At 38.4% G+C, this 19,612-nt stretch overlaps 2 protein-coding genes and 1 non-coding gene across 3 annotated transcripts; 1 reads left to right on the top strand and 2 right to left on the bottom strand.

Moving 5' to 3' along the window:
- LOC117807454 (lysophosphatidic acid receptor 6) lies at positions 1–5,652 on the bottom strand. The gene is made up of 2 exons (XM_034676766.1): positions 5,583–5,652; positions 1–1,872 (listed from the first exon to the last, which is right to left on the bottom strand). The coding sequence occupies exon 2, from the start codon at positions 1,864–1,866 to the stop codon at positions 913–915; it is 954 nt and encodes a 317-aa protein (XP_034532657.1). The 5' UTR covers positions 1,867–1,872; positions 5,583–5,652; the 3' UTR covers positions 1–912.
- Positions 5,653–9,731: 4,079 nt separating this feature from the next.
- Positions 9,732–9,803, top strand: trnaw-cca. Its single transcript has one exon. It is a non-coding gene; the product is annotated as a tRNA-Trp (tRNA).
- An 848-nt stretch (positions 9,804–10,651) lies between these two features.
- On the bottom strand, positions 10,652–15,488 carry zgc:172079 (uncharacterized protein LOC563398 homolog). Its single transcript, XM_034676770.1, has 5 exons — positions 14,351–15,488; positions 12,941–13,006; positions 12,128–12,276; positions 11,857–12,043; positions 10,652–10,952 (listed from the first exon to the last, which is right to left on the bottom strand). The coding sequence occupies exons 1-5, from the start codon at positions 14,540–14,542 to the stop codon at positions 10,950–10,952; spliced, it is 597 nt and encodes a 198-aa protein (XP_034532661.1). The 5' UTR covers positions 14,543–15,488; the 3' UTR covers positions 10,652–10,949.
- Positions 15,489–19,612: the final 4,124 nt, after the last annotated feature.

Genomic DNA, 19,612 nt, shown 5'->3' with positions numbered 1-19,612 from the left:
TGACTGATATTTATGTCAGAACCAATATTAAACATAATTCTAAACATTATAACAGAGTTCACATTATATACCAGCCAGTGGCTGGTTCAGATTTGATGTAATATCTACACAAGGTCATGTAGGCTAACAATTGAAGCAGGGTGCATGAAAGTTAGAGGATGCTGTCTTCCAGTCTGGAGGTTATGAAGGCAGGGATGAGCATTTCTGCAGCAGAGGAGAGGGTGGGTGGAGGATAACAAGGCTGCCTGCAGATTGTTTGTGTTTTTAATCGGCCTTGTTAGCACATGCATGTCAATTATTTCGAAATGCAGATGATGTAGAGATTGTAATCAGTCCGTCTCTAGTCTGAACACAGTCTCAGAACCCACCAGCGGTTGTCTGGCAAAGATACTGCAGACAGGAGCTCTGATCAACACTTTGGGCATGTGGGCAAGACTTTGAAATCAAGAGAGGAAAAACAGAGTTTGAGTTGACATCTATGAGCTGCAGATCTTCACTTGCTTACAGATATCTGTTAATAGAGTTTAATTAAAGCTTATGTATCAGATTACAGAAGACAGGAGCCTGGATTGCACAATCGCTGTTTGCTCCCACCTTCCGTTTTGTTTTTTCTGCAGAAAGACGACTTCACAAGAACAGACACCACAAAGCACCTCTGACACCACAGAGTTAATGATTTCTATCACATATTCTAATAAAGATCAGTCTAAACATAGCTTTACATATTAAATGACCGACCATGCTGCATGAACAGCATCCTTATGTGCCCAAAATAAATGCTCTAAAATTAAAGCTTCTCATATAAATGAATTCAAAGAATGCGTGCATATATAAAATAAAAGAACAAACAGAACAGGCACGTTTGTTCAGCCATTGATGTTCCGGCGCAGAGGCTCAGTGAGGCTCAGTCCTTCAGCTGTCCTCAGCCACTCTGCCCCTTCTGGTCAAGTCAGAGCTCTGACTGTTCAGAGGTAGCATCCTCCTGAATGCACCCATGTCCACCTTCTTCTTGAAGGTGTCCGTTGTGAAATAATACGCCACCGGATCCAGCACGGTGTTGACACATGCCACCATCAGGCTGTAGCGGTGTGCATCCAGCATGGGGCACGTGATGTTGTGTCTGTTCAGGGAGAGGAGGAGCAGGGTGGCATGGTATGGAAGGAAGCTGACGAGGAAGACGAGGAGGCTGGTGGTGATCATCTTTGAGATCTTTGAGCTGTCCACCAGGTTGGTCTGGGCCACAGTGCTACGACGGACAGCACGGACCAGAAACCAGGAGCAGATCAGCATGAGGACCAATGGTAACCCGAAGCCCACAAACAGCGTTGGGAGAACTACGATGGGTTGAATGGCGAAGACCGGGATGCTGTCGAAACACTTGTCCTGAGTTTGGTTTGACGGCTTAGAAAGATAGATTGGTACACTAGCGCCAAATGTTAGCAGCCATATCCCGATACAAACTAGCCACGCTTTCTTCCTCCACTTCTGGACCGGCGCTGACATCGGGAAATTAACAGCCAAGCAGCGGTCGAAGCAAATGAACATGAGGAAGAAGATGCTGCTGTACATGTTTGCCTTCAGGACCAAACCCAGTATGTTGCACATCCACTGATGAAGACCAGTGAACCCCAGGTGATAGTAGATCCTCATGGGCAGTGTGAGGATGAGCAGCAGGTCTGCAAAGGCCAGGTGGGTCATGTAGACTACAGTATGAGATCTGGTTCTGCCATTATTGCAGAAAACCACCAACGCAATGAGGTTTAAAATCAAGCCCACGATGGAGATGAAGGAGTACATGCCCACAAAAATGATGTTGATTTGATTGGTGCTGTCATTGATGCAGGCGTTGGACGTGTTGTTGGACATGATTATCTGAAAGACAGAAGAGAGGTTTGAACAAATGACTGAGGACTTAATTTCTTAATTTTTAAGCAGTAAAAACATCATTTGACTTGTAAACATGCTTCATGTCAGCAGCGATAAGTTACTTCCAACCAAGACTTAATTTTCAGTGCACTGCGTTTTTAGCAACTTAAGAAGTGACCGTGTGTTCGTATTAAAATAGAACAGAAATCCAGCCTTCCAGATATGTCTGCAGAGTCAACGCTGTCATTTTTTGGTTCATTACATCATCCAAATTAGTGCCCGTTCATCTGTTTGTGGTGAGTCTCAGTTTCACTGTAAACAGTAAGTTCCACTGAGGCTTCCTCCTTCCTTCAGTGGTATGAACCTGAAACAGAAACTGATGTTCTTGTGATGTTCTTGTAATTAACGGGTCTTAAGTTTGCTGAAATAACAACATCATGATGCAAATTAGTCAAAAGTCAAGCTTTGTCAGGTCTGTCCTCAAGAAGAGAAGAAAACTACTTTTACAATGTTTGTTTGTTGGATGGAGGTCTATGAAAGAGGATCAGAGACACTGATGTTTTTTACTTCTGACCTTCTTCCCAGAATGTTCATTTTTCCTCTGAGAATTCTAGAACACCTGCTGTTGCTCTCCACCTGACACCTGATTGGTCGACACTACAGACAGAGACCAGAACCCTTCTCAGACTAAAATCCAGACCCTGAGATCCAGATTCAACCTGTTTCTGAATCAGAATCTGTAATGACAGGTTAGTTGTAGCTGAAAGTAAAATGCTTTGTCAGGTCTGTCCTCAAGAGGAGAAGAAAACTACTTTTACAATGTTTGTTTGTTGAATAGAGGTGGGATCCATCATTTCTGGTGCGTTCAGTCAAGAAATCTAAACTTTGATTGTCTTTAGTGACACAGCATCAAGCAGATTTGTGTCTCAGGGATTTGTGTTTTCCTGCAAAGTCTGCTGATTCCTGATTGGTCACTACTCAAACAGCTTTACTTATCCACAACATTTTGAACAAAATCCCCAAACAGTAATGAAGAGTTGAATCATCATTAAAATCTACTGAAACTAATTAGATGACTTAAATAAGTATAGGTAGAAGAAAAAAGTTTGTCCAAAATGCAACAACAGAAACAAGCATGCAGAAGAGTTGTTTCCTTCCACAACAATGCAAGGTCATGCTGTGAAAGTACATGAATGCAGTCAGTGGTCTGTGGTCTGACATTTAGTTTATCATAACCATGACACAGAAACTTATTTTAACCATGTCAGTGTGGCTCAGGACTCTGAAGAAGCACGTTTTAGGTCACAGAATCTTTAATGTGTCTGTCACCTGCTATCTTGTTCCCCATTTCAATTTGCTTGACTGAATGAGAAATGAAAAATGATTTCCTCATTTAATTGAGCCAAAGAGAATGAGGAAAACTGTAAACCAGGAAATGTGTATCATATCTGTCATGAATCAACTCCACATCAAAGATAAGAAGTGTCTCGTCTCCGTCCAGCTCATCCCCTGTATGTGGTCTGATTTAAGCTCTGTCAGGAGAGAGCAGAGATGCTAACAGCTCATGTCCTCAATCAGACACAAAACAAGAGAAACCTCCACAGAGCTGCTAAACTTTTAGGGTGTGTTTGCATTTCATCATTGGAGAAACCTGCTCTGTGATTGGACCCTGAGGTGGAGCAAAAAGTGGAGGCAAAACTCAGTACTAGATGCACAGATCATCAGTTTTGGTGTTGTTGCTGATGTTTTGTCAGGTTCTGACTTTTAAATTGTTTGATATGTGTTTTCTTTTATACAAATGGTGCTGTTGAACCAGATGTACAAGTGACTTTGGTTCCAGGAACTTCTCTTTAAGGCAATAAATGGTTCCTATGGCCCATTGTTGTCTGGGTTCCCCCAAGGTCTGAATTCCCGTGGAGATTATGCAAATCAGGCAAGTAACGTATGGAGAAAACAGGATAACAGTAGTTGCACTACACCACCAGACCAGTAGAGGGCAATAAGAAAGAGACGAAGGCCATACGACAAAGATGAAACCATAGAAGGAGACAGACAGGCCAACATCATCCTGAGCCACACCACAGTTAGTCTGTTAGCATGAAGGAGATTCCTCTTGAGCTGTTTTTGATCGTGCTTTATTACAGATGGATTCACTTAATCAACACTTGGAAGGAGACGAGCTCTAGCGACAAAGAGGATTCAAAACGCCTGAAACGCTCGACTTAAAGCAAGAAGACAGATTTTAAAAGCCACGTCAGAGGTCGACCGGTGTTTCAGTTTAAAGAGCGACCCTGTTAACTGGAGACTTTTAGTCGGATGCATCCCTCACAAACGTCTTTAGATGATCATTAAATATCTGATGAGGATATTTGGACATTTGAATAAAAACTAAACTAGGATGCATTCCTGAGGACTCCTTCTGTGATTCAACAGCTGTTGTAAACTCCACAGACACTGACACGTTCAGCTGAAGGTCTCCAGTTTACAGGGTCACTCTTCAGACTGTAACACCGGGAGCTGACAGAGACATACATTCACACGATCAGGCTCAGAGAAGACCAATGTTCAGGAGTTATTAAACCAAGTGAATCCCTGGTGTGTGTGTGTGTGTGTGAGGGTACTCAACCAATCAGAAACTTTCAGCACTGCAGACCCTGTCCCCTAAAATTTCTGCACCATAGAAAAATACTACCTACAGAGCAAGGGCTTTACAAGAGGAGATAAACTACCCAGGAACTAAATATAGACCCTGGTTCCTGCTTTTGAAAAGCAAATAGTTCCTGGGGAATTGGGGGTAAAGTTCTTGCAGTTGAAAAGCACCTGCAAAGATGTTGACGGCTCTAAAACTACATTCAGCAGTAAGCCAAAAGTAATCCTGAACAAACGGATGACACGGGACATGAAGAGATGGGAAAACAATGGAATAATACATTTATATTTTGTAAAGTTTGTTTTATAATCTTTATTTGTCTTTAGATTTAAATGTTAATGTTTCTCTGAATTGTGTTTATTTATGATTGCTATCACACAAACTGACATGTTGTAATATTTTTTCTAATTTCTCCTCCTGTTTCTTTACCATCATTCTTCATTTCACTTTAAAAGCATGCTGTTACCGTTTCTACATCTTTTGAACTCTTGCCGTCAAACCCGAAGTACCACTCTGAACTTCACTGACCGAGTTTTAAGAGGAACGAGTTGGCGTTTTCTCATTGCTGTGTGCAGTTCCTGTTGAAACATAGCTTCCTCTGCAGAAATTGTAACACCACTTCAAGTGTTGACTTTAAAATAATGCAAAATGTGAATGTTTCCTTACCAAAGGGATGTTTAACCTGCAAAATGACTACAAAAACAGTAAAAATGAGTGAATTAAACAGAGAGGAGATTGTTTCTTGACCTGCAATCTGAGCTTTTTGTGTACATTTATTGATAACTGAGGATGTTTCAGCTCTGATATCTGTGAGGAATGAGCTGATACACATTTGTAACTCTTAAAAACAAATATTCACAGTAGAGCAACACACAACTACACACACTTATCCTCATGAGTTATCTCTCTCACCATCAGTGTTTTTTTGTTTGGCTGATTAGCACCTCACATACACTCGCACACAGAGTGATAATATCAATAGCACAGCTCCATTTAAAATCTGATAAACAGAAACATATATATATTTGAAGGTTAATATAGCCATAGTGGCAAGTTCTTTATTTACCTGCCGGACGCTCAGAGTAAGATGCAGAGGAAGGAGAAAGATGAGTGTCTGTCACACTGACAGATCTTTTGGTGGGACGGACTATTGCAGGAAGTTGACCAATCTTGAGAGCTCTGTCTGTCACACACCCTGCATGCTTCTGCTGCCTAGTGTTTTTTATAGGCTGTGTGTGTTTCTGCTGCTGTATCTGTTTCTGCTTTGTGTGTGTGTGTGTGAGTGTATGTGTGTGTGTGTGTGTGTGTGTGTGTGTGTGTGTGTGTGTGTGTGTGTGTGTGTGTGTTTCTGCTGCTGTGTGTGTTTTTGTGACCTGCTGATGTGAAAATGAAGCTAATTCTTGCTGCAGATATTCCCCTTTGTGAGCCCATGTTTGACTTGTTAGATTTCTGGACACATCTACAAACTTTAGTCAAAAAAGTTCAAAAAGGGCGTCAAATTCAGCAACACATGGAAATTTAAAATACGTGAAAGCAGCCTCTTGCAGCACTTTTTTTTCTCATTTGCAGTGAGTTTCCATTGTTGCACATGTTCATGAGTCTGCAGCAGGTCCGTCATTCTTATTGGCTACAACTACAAAAACACATAGTACCACTAAGACATGAAATCACAATGATTCTCAGAGTAAAAGCTGCCGTTAAAGCCCCAGCTACAAATAATCAAAGTCTTATCGTTTAACCAGGCCTGATTCACACTTTCATGACATTCATTGATTTTAAACGATAAGCATGTCTTGTTACTTCATGACTCTGTCTGTGTTCTTATCTTTGCACCTGTTTAACACTGATCGTCTCAACCATTGACGGTATAATAAGTGCAGTTTTGAAGCTATTCGTCGGCGGGTGCCATATTGGAAATGCTGAACTCAACCTAACCTCCTGTTTAGCCTTTTTGCTGACAGCTACAGGGTGCCCACCTGTCAACCAAGTCAGACATGTCCTTATTTGGGCAAAACTCGTAATCTTACTATCTTCTGAACCGTCGCATTAGAAAAAAAATCACAGTGAGTGCCGATCAAGAAGTGAGCTATCCAGACTACACTTGTTTTTTGAACCAAGCTGTAAACATGTTTATTTCTGCTGTAAAGATCGTCTTCTATGAATGGGGTGTATACCTTTTTGTTTGCTGCTGTAACTCCATGAAGTTCCCCGTTGTGGGACGAATAAAGGAGTATCTTATCTTATCTTATCTTATCTTAGTTCCTAAGTCTGTGCTGTATTGCATTTACTGCAGAAGATCCTCTGGCACTTTTCCCCATCTGAAGAATCAGAATCTGAATACATGAAATATTCCTAGATTTAAGATCATCATGGAAATCTGCAGACGAAGACGCAGTTAGATTTAATCCTGTAATATAAAGATCAGTCAGTGTCTGAGTTCTGTCATCTCAGCTACCACATGTCATGGGGTAAGTGGCTCTGAAATATACATTTATGATATTTTTAGAGAATGTTTTAATAGAAGAGACTCCTAACTAGTTAATGCACAGCACTTTATCCTTTGTGGTGGACATTTATACTAACTGTATATGTTGTTGTCTACACCCGTGGTCAGGAGCTTCGCTGAGGCAGAGCAGACTTTGGCCTAGATGACTTTTCAGGTGACAATTAAGGAAACAGAGAGGCCGAGCGTAGCGAGCAGCGCATCTGACTCTACACAAGAACACTTTGGTTTGTGCTGTGGCGACTCAGCTTAAAGCGTATTATGTTTAGGGACCACATTGTGAAACTTCACAACTCTCCCACGGACTGATTCGAGTTGAAAACAGGCGTGACTGAAAACAGGCATTCACTGGTGTGACAGCTGTATTTGGGTTATTTCTATTTCTGCAAAGGAAACTGTGGTCTTGTTACAGTTGAAAGAAATCCTCATCATATCCTCAGCGTAAACATATATTAAAAAAAAAAAAAAAGAAATATCAAAACAGTGACTCAGAAACTGTCCTGTTGTGCAAAACGACATGCATTAAATTTAATAAACAAGTTATATGATAAGTGGAATGAGGATCTCAACACTGTAGATGCAAAAACAAAATGGAAGGATTGCTTAAAACTAACATATAACATAAGCACTAATGAAGATCTGCGCCTAATCCAGTATAAGTTAATGACAAGAATGTATTATAGTAGAGATAAAATTCATAAATTTGACCCCAGCTGCTCAGATAGATGTTTAAAATGTAACTTCCACAGCGACTCCCTGATACATGCTTTTTGGTATTGTGCCAAAATTAGGAAAACTTGGAATGATATTGAAATATGGATGTCTAATATATATGATTACAAAGTTGAGTTCTCACCCGTTGTTTGTATTTTCCAAAACTGTGACAAAATGAGACACCCGTCTGGATGTCACATTCTGTTTTCATCATTAGTTTTTAAGAAACTTATTTTGAAAAATTGGAAAAATAAGGAAGCACCTACGCTTCAAATGTGGAAAACACTCATGAAATATTATTTGAGTATTGAAAGGACAATATCGGAGGACAGCAATAAAGGAAAACTATTTGACAGTATATGGAGCAAGATTTATGAAGCTCTGTAGACGAGAGAAGCCACAAAGTCACCTGAGTACCATAAACATTAAGGAACCCCCCTCAGACTTGTTGTATTAGCGCACGTGTGTGTGTGTGTGTGTGCGTGTGTGTGCGTGTGTGTGTGTGTGTGTGTGTATGTGTGTGGGTGTGGGTGTGGGTGTGTGTGTGTGGGTGTGTGGGTGGGTGTGTGGGTGGGTGTGAGGGTGGGTGGGTGGGTGGGTGGATGTGGGTGTTGGTATTAGTGTTGGTGTGAGTCTATATGTCGGTGAAGGTGTATGGTGGACAGGTGTAAACATGTCAGAGTGGGTGTAAGGGATACCCACTACCTGTGAGATCAAATTAATATAACTGTAATGTGAATGAACAACACAGAATCTATGAAATGAAATTTGATTTCTTTGTTTTGTTTCTGTCTTTTGCTTGTTTGTTGTGTTTTTATTTGTATTTTATTTTTTATTATTTGGAATCAAGACGACTAATTATTTGAATCACAGGATGTACTGATGTATTTGGACCTGTACACTCAATAAAATAAAATAATATAAAAAAAAAAAAAAAAAAAAAAAAAAAAAAAAAAAAAAAAAAAAACAACATAAATTTAATAAACAAGTGTTCGTGTTATATCTTCAAATCACTGAAATCCACAACATTGAATTTATCTGCTTCGCTCTTTATATTTAGCATAATCCTGCAGACCTGTGCAGCCTTTCCCCGACTGTATTTAGCATTTATACTTAAAATACCGTTCTGGTTTAACATGTGTTTTGTGTTGTTTAAAGGCACTGTGAGGAGTTTTTAACCAGCTGAGAAACAGACTGAAACCAACACTGATACCTCTTTATGACCTTCAAAAGCAACAAAACCATAAACAACAACACTGATATCTTCCCTGTTGTTATTTTTAATGCCTTAAACCACTCAGAGGGGGTAGGTGTCAGACCACATGATTGACATTTGGCTTTAGAAAAACCCTTTGTTGGCTGTTTTTATGGCAAATAATCACATTGAGTGATAAATCTGGCTGTTAAAATACATTACGGTGAGTTTTTGTTGAAAACACAACTTTTTTGCGTACAGAACAAGAGATAAGAGGTATCACTTTGTCCACAAGGGATCGCCAAAATTGATATAAATCAAAAGTTCCTCACAGCAGCTTTAATGTACTACCAGACTGACGTCAAAGAAATCATAAAAAACATTGTTTGATTTATAAAATAGGGTTCTGAAACAGAAGAGGTAGAAATAAATGAAAACGAAAGAAGACATATATTTATAAACATTGTCATATAAAGATTTAACCTTATCCGTGATCATTTATCCTTATTAGAGCTTCAAACATTTGTTTTTCATAAAATAATACAGCCTTCACTGACTGGTCTGACATTCAGAGTTAGAGAGGGCGCCTCCTGGCTGCTGAAAGAGTAACTGCATCTCTTACCGTAATGACGTGAATGTGGACCTTACGGTAATGCAATGGTTTAGATAAAGCGCGTTTCTTCAGAGAGGGTGAGTATTTTACTGTATCACTCACATACTAAACACACATACTAAACACAGTCTCAAAGAAGCTGAGGCAGGTTATAGTTTAAATGCTCTAGTATTTCCATGATGGGAGCCAGGACCTCGTGGCGCAACGGTAGCGCGTCTGACTCCAGATCAGAAGGTTGCGTGTTCAAATCACGTCGGGGTCATAGTTTTCCTTATTTGCTATTTACAGGGAAATACCTAATAAATAAAATAATTTAAATAATAATAATAAATAAAATAAATATTTTTTACAGTCTATGGGAAATACTCTAGTCTTCTCATGGAGAATTGAAAATGGCAAAATAGTTTACATTTGGCTTTCCTAGAGGCAAATAAATATAACTTTTAAGCACCGTATGTTATGTTGTCCGGTTATGTTGCAGCCGCCATTGTGTGTGTGTATTATTTGTATAATATATCTTAATGGTAGTCTTACATCACAATTACTTGAGAGCTTTAGATGTACAAGTACCTCGTATTTAAAATAGAAAAAGAAAAAGGAAGAGGATTAGCAGTAAAAGTAAACCTCTTTTAAAATAAAGAGAACAATACTCCGTTCAGAGATAATTGAAGGACATTTAATGAGAGTTAAATTATTTTGACTCAAATGTGTGTAATACAATAAACCTTATTGCTCTTATATGTTTTTACATTTTATACATTCTTAAATATTTTTACAAATGTTTTTTGAGAAGTGTTTTCTGTTTTGTGAAATATCTTAGTTTTTTTCATTTCATGAAATGTATTTTAAATTATATATTCATATTTATTTTTGTATTAAAATATTTCATCTTATCTAACTTTTGCTGTATTAAATATTTTTTTTATATTATTTTTTTATTTTGATTTTTAAAAAGTTGGGTGAATAGTTTTTGTTGCTGATTTTGTTTCTGTTTTTTGCTTAAAATGTTTCTCTAATTGTCCTTCAGGGCCACCATACTCCTGCACAGTTAGTGACAACATTGACAAATGTTATTTTAAGTTAAAATTTTATTACAAAATATTCCAAACAAACAAATTTACAGACACAAATACAGAATACACTGACAGCAAATGATCAAAGTCATTTAAGAGAAATTAAATACGACTACGACTTGCTTATTTATCTTTCAGTCATTCGTCTTAAAAAAATCCCAATTAAATTATTGGCGGTATAAAAATAGACAAAAAAAGGACAGTTGAACTGTGGAAGTCTTAATGGCAGATAATTATAATGACGTGGATGTTGATGATGATGTTGTTGTTGATGACGATGATGATGACGAAGATGTTGATCTTTATTGTGAGGTCTTGTTGAGTTTTAGTTCAGCTTACTGTTGAGAGATCAGAAATAGGGTTAGTTCAAACACCTGGACGTCACATTTTTTTCAAAATAAAGTTCAGTGTAATGTAACTGAGATTAACAGAAAAAAAAAGAGGAAATTTAAAAAAAATGGGAGTGTGTAGAGATTAATAAATAGTGTAAAAGAAACCTGAAGGTCTGTATGCGTGTCTAAAACCTGCATTCTTTTTCATGTCTATAAGGGGGCGACCCTACTGAAGACTTATCTTATTCCCTCAGTAAACATATAACGACTCTATTCTCGTATATAACGACTCATATGTTACGATGACTTTTTATTCTCATATAACACAACTTTTTTTCTAGTTATAATGACTATATTCTCGTATATAACAGCTTTATTCTCATATATAACGACTCTATTGTCATGTATCAAGAATTAATACTCGTATGTAATGATTTTATTTTCATACATAACAACTTTATCTTATATATAGTGACTTTGTTGTAATATATTGCGATTTAATTCTCAAATAAATCAACTTTATTTTCATATATAACACCTTTGTTCTTGTATAAAACGAATTTACTCTCACACATAATGACTTTATTCTCGTGTATTAACATTTTCTTCTTTTGTGTTATGACTCTATTCTTGTATATAATTACTTTATTTTCAAAATTGTAACTTTTTTAAAACTAGCCCCTATCCTCCATTGTAGGCTGTAAATGCAGCTGTTTGTATTGGCTGTAAAATTATACAGCTTAACTACAACTCCAATATGGCCGACAGCAAATGTTTATTTTTACAAAAAGAGCAGGAGGATATAAAACTTTACTTCAGGTACATGAGTCTCTAAACTAGCACCAAAAGAGAGTCACTCAGCCTCATCTGTGTCTGTGATGTTGAACACTTTTGCCGGCTTTGGTCTCACCTCTTTGCCGGAGCAGGTCCCACAGAGACATCCGAACAGCCCGTTGACCATCTGGATGATACAGAGGACGAGCTCCAGACTGGCGGCCACCAGCAGAGTGGAGAACAGTCCAACATTGAACTCTACCACGTTCTCAGGTTCTTTACACCAGTTCCACATTTCCTTATCGCCTAGGTAGCTCCCGTTACTGCGGACGATTAAAAACAGAGAGATTGAAACAAAGATACAAATCCAGAACGGTTTCTCACCCTACTTTACAGGCTGGACGTACCCGCCGGCGAAAGGTGTCCCCCACACGGAATTCCCACCATCCGTCTGATAGAGACACATAGGTCCGTTAGCCATACCCAGAGCTGCCACACTCAGACTGTAGATGGCGCCGGCGACACCGACTGCTGCAAAACCAATGGACAGAAACATCTGCGGAAAGAGTACAATAGTGAAAAAACATGAGAAACAAAGTAAGAATACTGAATTAGGCCTCAAGCATCAAGTTTTCAAGAAGAAAAGTCGTTATTTCTGTGATTAAATGTCAAAAAAAGGAAAATGGAGGGTCATGATTATAAATAAAAAGTAATATTTATGGAATAAAATCTTACAATTACATAGAAAATCCACTTTATAAGTTTGAAAGTCCAAATAATGAGATTCAAGCTCAAAGTTCATCAATCAAAAGCCATGATTCTTATCAAAACAAATTATAATGAGTAAAGTCCTATTTTGTTAATTATAAGTCATAGTAATGAGATAAAAGAAGGAAATAAGAAACAAAAAACATGATTACGAGTATAAGAAAGTCACGGTTAAATCATGAAAAGTCATAGGTATGAGTCTACAAGTAATAAATATGAGATGAATGTAATAACTTAATAATAAAATAAACATTTATAATGATTAAAGTCGTCATTTGAAATTAAGAAATAAATTGCACTTAAAATGTAATTAAAGTCATATTTTTAATGTCATGTTGAGAAAAAAAAAGTCAGAGCGTTCACTAATTATTGATCTGATTCCTTTTCTCCCATAATGTTGACTTTTCTAAAAATGAATCATTAATACTAAAAGATCAGCATGAAGCACTCACCCCACAACGGTTGGCGCAGCAGCCCTTGGCGCTGGTCAGATGTATGTGGATGGCAGGAATGAGGACCTGAGTTCATGAGAAAAAGAGAGAGAAAGAAAGATGAGAAAGGAAAGAGAGATTCTATGAATTATGTTCATCATACTCTGAGTGAAATACACAGTCTACAACTCAAATGTGAATTACCCTGGTTCACTCTTCATCAGGGTTATTTTTGATAATTTGACAAAGATGTAAACCCACAGTAAACATTATAGAAATGTTTAGCTTGTGAGAGTGTCAGGTTAAATCCCTGATTCACTAAAAATCAGGGACCTTTGATACAAACCTCAAATTTTGGCAAACCTGACAGATAATCTTTGAAAAGACCACATATTTGTGTTTTGGGGATTTTAGTCACTGTATGATTGTTTTGCAATAAAACCTCTGATTACGGATGCATTTTTAACATTTCCAAATTTCGTCGTCTTGAAAATTGTATACATTTTTAACATTCTAACATTTTTTCTCATTTTTCTGATTTGTAACATTTTCTCATTTCATTATTTTTTCATTTTACAACATTTCAACGCAAAACATTTTATCATTTTTAATATTTGTAGATTTGTTATATTTTATATTTTTTAAATAATTTTTGACATACGTTTTTTTATATTTCTAACATTCTATCATTTTTGTAATCATTTGTAACATTTCGGGCATTTTCTTTTTTTTTCTTAAGATATATTTTTGGGCTTTTTTGCCTTTATTGATAGGACAGCTGGAGAGAGACAGGAAATGTAAGGAGTGGAGAGAGGGGGAAGACATGCAGCAAATGGTTGATTGGGCCGGGAGTCGAACCGGCGACCTCTGCGACGAGGACTATAGCATATATGAGCATTTTCAAAATGTTTTTACATTTTTAAAATTTTCAATAAAACTGTCTAACATTTGTTTCCTTAGATGGGCTTTTTAAAATTGTTATTAATGACTTTTCTTCAAACCTGAACAAAGAAGTTTGAATCGCTTAGACTGACCAACCTTTAACCAGAGGTGGGATTTAAATCAACCCTCATTATGAGTATTTCTGAATGCAAACAATGTGTTATGTCATCAAGGTGAGGCATACGGTGTTGGCCTTTTGTACAGATCAATATTGACACACCTGAGGGTCAGAAAAAGGTGCGACAGGTGGGAAGAATCAAGAAGAAATTGTGTTATAGTCATACAAAGACAAAATATCAGGTTGACACATCTGACTAGACTGGAGCTGCTGAATAGATTTTAATAATAATGTGTTAATCTGCACACCGTCCAAAAACAGCGTGCAAAAATAGATGTGCGCTAGACACTCGGCTCACCCAGAAACATGTCAACACCGGGTCTGAATGACCCTTTTGACAGTAAACTGAGTCATATGAGTTTACTCCTTACCATGATTCCTCCTCCGATCAGGCCTCCCATATATTTCACCTCCTCGGTCAGCTTGTCTTTGCCATCATCATCCTGGGAGGCATACTTTGTCTCAAAGCCGGGGAAGAAGAGCATGATGTTACAGATCACTGACACCAGGGCCAGGACGTAGAGGGGGACAGCGATAAACTTCGAACACGACCCTGTGCACATGATGTCTGAAAATGGAGGGAGACTCTAAAGAAGACTAAAAAGAGACTAAAATCCCAGGTTCTCCTCAGGTTCCTGTCACTTCAACTGTTCCCTCAGAAATGATGGAAAGATGAAAAAGTGATGATGTTGGTTCTTGCAGTGCAGCGTTGTGCTTCAGCAGTATGAGAGAGAGAACAAAAATCTGTTTAAATATATCCCAGAGCTTTAGTGGGGTGGAGGGTGTAAAGGTGGAGCTACAGGTGATAAGGATGTGAAGCCTGCTTATCGCCCCCTTTATGACCACCACCTTATGACATAGGTGGATGGGTGTGTGTGCATGTGTTTCCATTAGCCCATAAAGACATTTGTGTGCAGACGGCACTTGATTTTTCTTGCGACTCTAACCTCTTGAGTTCTGAATAAAAGCAAAAGGAGGCATGTAGAGAGAGTTCTTCAGGGTTAATGGGATTACATGAAACCATTGTGGCCGGTGACGTAGCCCACGTAATGTTCGTTTGTTATTCGAGGCACAAATTCTGTATATTGATGATTCATCATGTTTTTCTGGAGCCGGGAGTGACCATATTTGAACAAGAGGGTGGAGCAAGGAAAGGGAGGGGGTTGTAAACGCTAAGTTCACAAAGCTATTAATTTTTTGGCTAATTAGCTCCGTATAAGCAAAGCTAACAAACCAGGTATAGCATAACCGCCGAGTATAGCTGCTACATATAAATAGAATAATGTATCACTGAGTGTAAAAACTGTGTCCTTGTCTTGTCTGATATTTACATGAACAAATCTCCAAAAGGCTCCAACACAACTGTCGCTCAAGAAGCGACAGTTCTACCTCCCTTTAATCTCGAATCTAATGTAAATCCGGTGAGTTGTATATAAATTCAGCCTGTACAGTTGTCATGAATAGAGAAATCAGCTATAGAGTTTTTACCACAGTGTCAACAGGCAGAGGGGACATGTGACCAACTCCTTTACGCAGAGTAGTTTAGCATGTAAATGGTCGTCCCTGGTGTTTCCTTTGCCGTCTAGTATTAATCACTGTTGTTAGTTGGCTTTGATCAACCAAAAGCAATCCATTCTACCCTGCTTTCATCTGTTTAATTATATTCTACCCTGCTTTGTTCTGTTCCATTCATTCTATTGTGCTTTGATCTGTTCTGTTCTATTCTCCTCTCTGCAGATTGATTTGACATGGCGTGTGTGATCAGGTTGTCCCTGGTGTTTAATTTTATTATTATGGGGTTTCAGCCAATCAGAAACAAGTATTTAACACAGCCAGGTAATAATTTGCTGTGAACAGGTGAGTTGTATATAAATTCAGCCGTACAGTTGTCATGAATAGAGAAATGAGCTATAGAGACCCAAACTGTTTTTGTACCAGGCTGTAAACATGTTTATTTCTGCTGCAACATTTTAACATGGGGCTCTATGGGGACCGACTCCCTGCAGGAGACAGCCTCTAGTGGACACTCCAGGAACTGCAGTTTTGGGCATGTCTGTATTGGCTATAATTTGTCAGAATGCAAAGTCTGCTAACAAAGTCAAACTTCACGTATAAGGTTGAGCATGTGTATGACTCATGAGCTTGATTTTTCACTTCGTACATCTGCAGAAAGCTTGTGGGTTATAGTGCAACATCGGAGCGGGGGGTTATTCACATATCTAAGCGAATAAAAAACAAACCTGAGTCATGAGGTCACCACACTCACATCATGGTGTCTTTACAGTCATATGTTGATCACTTCTCAGTGTGGTTATGCAAATTGGTGCTAACAGTAACACTTTACATCCACTGATGCAATGAAAAGAAGAACAGAGTCCACGGGTAGACGGAACTGTTGTTGAAAGATAAATTCACATCGTTAGAGAGGAAGGTTGGTGAGCTGGGGTCAAACATCAAACTTATATTCATAACATTTTTGTATTTTTTTGTCAGCTTAAACATTTTGCTTCAAAAGCCACATTCTGACCACTGATGTAAACGTTTTGTTGATTCATTTTCTTTCTCTTTTAAAACCCCCAGCTCACCAAATTTGATCCCTACTGACTGATTAACTGCGAGTGTGCAAAAGCCTGAATCGTCCCTCTGATAGATCTGCAGCAGCGTCACATGGTTCACAGCTCAAACACTCTTTACTCATCTCAGGCTTTGAAATCCCTAATTTCAGCTACTGTCTCTTTAAGGCCAACAGAACCCAACATTCTGGAGGAGGCCTCCAGAATGCTACAAAGTCATGTTTCTCTATTCCAAAGGACATTAATGGAATACGGCCGTATGTTTTGGACCTCAAATATGACCCAGAAAGTTTGGAAAGGGATGAGGAGCAGCAACGCCTTTTGAGTTCTTTTAAGGAGATTCACTCATCGATGATGTCATGATTTCAGCTAATCTCGCATGGCTCTCTTGTAATTCTCGTGTGACTTTTTGAGCAAGCCGTTCAGAGCGGCCTCCTGGGATTACTCCGCCACACATTTATCTCACAATCTGAAACTTTGCTCATGTTTAGTACTTTAGGGTTGGGTTCAGTTTCAGATTAGAGTCCATCTCCACACCCTTACTGACCTGAATGGAGCAATAAATCACTGATAAACTAATCAAATCATTAACAGGCTGCAGTCACTGTACGTAGTGACGGCTCTCTATCAGTTTTCTGTGACTGTGTTCTGATAAACTGACTCCATGCCGAGGTAAAGGTGAATTATTTGATCCTCTTCTGAAGGGGAACATGGAGTCTCTGGGGCTGTAGGTGTAACTCTGATGATGGGAGGATCTGACTCAGCTGGATCAGGATCTGCCATCTCAGCAAAAAGTCTTTCTTAAATTACTTAGGACTGACCTGGGTTATCCGCTATTCTATGTATGACGGAGCAATAGAAATAATAGAAAACAAAGAGATTTCAAGATTAAAGTACATTTTTAAACTTATGAGAGAAAGGTCAAATTTTTGATAATTTTATTTTGCGTATCGCCTGGATGTTATATTGAAGGAGATGATCAGAGGAGCAGCCAGCTTTTCTGCAGTATAAGTATCGATACAATACGACAGCAGAGGAGACAAGACGAGATATGATACCATACGATACAATACGAGACGAGACGAAATGAGATGAGACAAGGGGATACGATTCCATGGGAGACCAGACAAAACGATATGATACGATACGAAACGAAACGAAACAGAACAAGACGATAAAATACATTACGAAACAATATGAGACGAAAGAATACGAGACCATAAGATAGGAGACAAGATGAGACTATTTGATAGGAAATGACACGATTCAATAAGAGACGAGACGATACAATACGACATGAACGATATGTTACGATAGGACACTTGAAGATACAAGACAAAACTAGACAAGATGAAACGATAGAAGAGATGAGAAATGATACAAATGAGGCGAAACAATACTATATGATATGATAAGAGACGAGATGAGACAAGACCAGATATGATTCGGTAAAGTGTGTATTACATTTGTTTTAATCCCACTGATAGTTTACAAGGATGGACGACGCATCTCAAGTTCCTCCAATTTAACAAAAGGGAAGAACAGATTCCTGTGTGGGTTTGAAGCAGACACTCACGGTTATGGAAAGTTCAATGACTTTTGTGTTAGTGTTTGTTACGTTTCCTCTCACCATTCCTCCTCTACTCTGATAATCCGGTGCACACAGTGCTGCAGGAGCCTCATTGGTCCACAGAGCTGTCAATCATGATGTCACATCCCCTTTTCATTAACTAAAAATAAATAATTCAAACTAAGCTTCTCAGAAAAATGGACACTGTGACGTAAATGATAAGCGTGATAATAACTAACTATAATGACAGAAACCACGTTTGACAAACATTTATTTTACCTGTGTTTGGATTTTAGAGCTTGACCCACGTTCCATCTGTTCACATGGAGGAGGTGGGGTTTATGACCTATACTGCAGCCAGTCAGTAGGAGGAGCTAAATGATTTGGCTTCACTTTTGGAGGGCTGTCATGTCATTAATCTCTATAGCTCATTTCTCTATTGAGGTGTGGCATCGTTGAGAGACAACAGAAACATTCATATCTAACAAGCTGTCTGTTTAATTCATCCTTTAGTTTTTCTTAGAAATTAAAAACTGAGTGATAAACTTTTTATCGTAGGTTTATAGTTATGGTTATAGTTTGTTCTTGTAATAAAGAGGAACACACCCACAGCTCCATCCTCTGATATTTAGAGCCTTTAGAAGTCATGTTGACAGAACGCACTCAGTTTCCCTAAAGTAGATTACATAACGCTGCAACAGTTGAAGTTTATGAGCTTTTATTACTAAACAGAAAACTTTTACAGTCAATGCGCTCATTAATGCCTCACGAAGATGTTATACAAACACCTGAGGCGTACCTGGTACTACCACTCTGATCACATTCACACACGTGACGAAAAGTTGGTATGATTCACGCACACACACGCCCAGAGGATAAAAGAGTGTGTTGTCAGACTGAGCACACAGGGACAGCCCTTAGGAGGAGAAAACCCTCTCAGCACTCAACTCAGGGTGGAGTCTAAGTTTTAAAAGTAGGATAAGAAAAGAGAAACAGGACAAGAATAAATCTGGATTTAAAAAGAAATGTATAAAAAGCTCATGAAAGTGAAGTCAGAAGAATGAGTCCTCCGTGTGAAAGAGGATCTGAACATGACACCAAGCCGCAGTACTTCCTGTTTAAAGCTCCTTAGATGAACTTTTCTTGTTATGAATATGTATTTTTAAAGGTGCCTCCTGTGAAAAAGACTCAATGAATGCCATTTGTCCCTCGTGTAACACCTGTTTCACATTAATCTCATTAATGTAACTTTTGTTTAATTTAAATTACATGAATACCATTAAAATCACCAGATTACATGATAAACAACACTACCCTGGGACTGTTTGTTTTTGTGTTAAACCTTGTTTATAATTAGGTTGACATAGTGAAGATAGACAAACACTGTTGATATCATGTTTCATTTTATTGGTAGTTTATGTTTAAAATTTTTAGTCATGAGTAAATTCCTTTGTCCACAAGTAAACTTACCTGTAATGGAGAATCTGAGT

Source organism: Notolabrus celidotus, chromosome 23 (assembly GCF_009762535.1).
Source record: "Notolabrus celidotus isolate fNotCel1 chromosome 23, fNotCel1.pri, whole genome shotgun sequence".
NCBI lineage: Eukaryota > Metazoa > Chordata > Actinopteri > Labriformes > Labridae > Notolabrus > Notolabrus celidotus.
This window is presented reverse-complemented; position numbering and strand designations above follow the sequence as displayed.

Excerpts from the sequence above, each read along its gene's own strand:
- zgc:172079 (XM_034676770.1), bottom strand. The coding sequence starts at position 14,542 with ATGTGCACAGGGTCGTGTTCGAAGTTTATCGCTGTCCCCCTCTACGTC. Across the intron at positions 13,007-14,350 it reads TGATCGGAGGAGGAATCATG|GTCCTCATTCCTGCCATCCA; the intron begins GTAAGGAGTAAA and ends TCATGAACTCAG. Across the intron at positions 12,277-12,940 it reads GCTGCGCCAACCGTTGTGGG|ATGTTTCTGTCCATTGGTTT; the intron begins GTGAGTGCTTCA and ends CTCTTTCCGCAG.
- LOC117807454 (XM_034676766.1), bottom strand. The coding sequence starts at position 1,866 with ATGTCCAACAACACGTCCAACGCCTGCATCAATGACAGCACCAATCAA.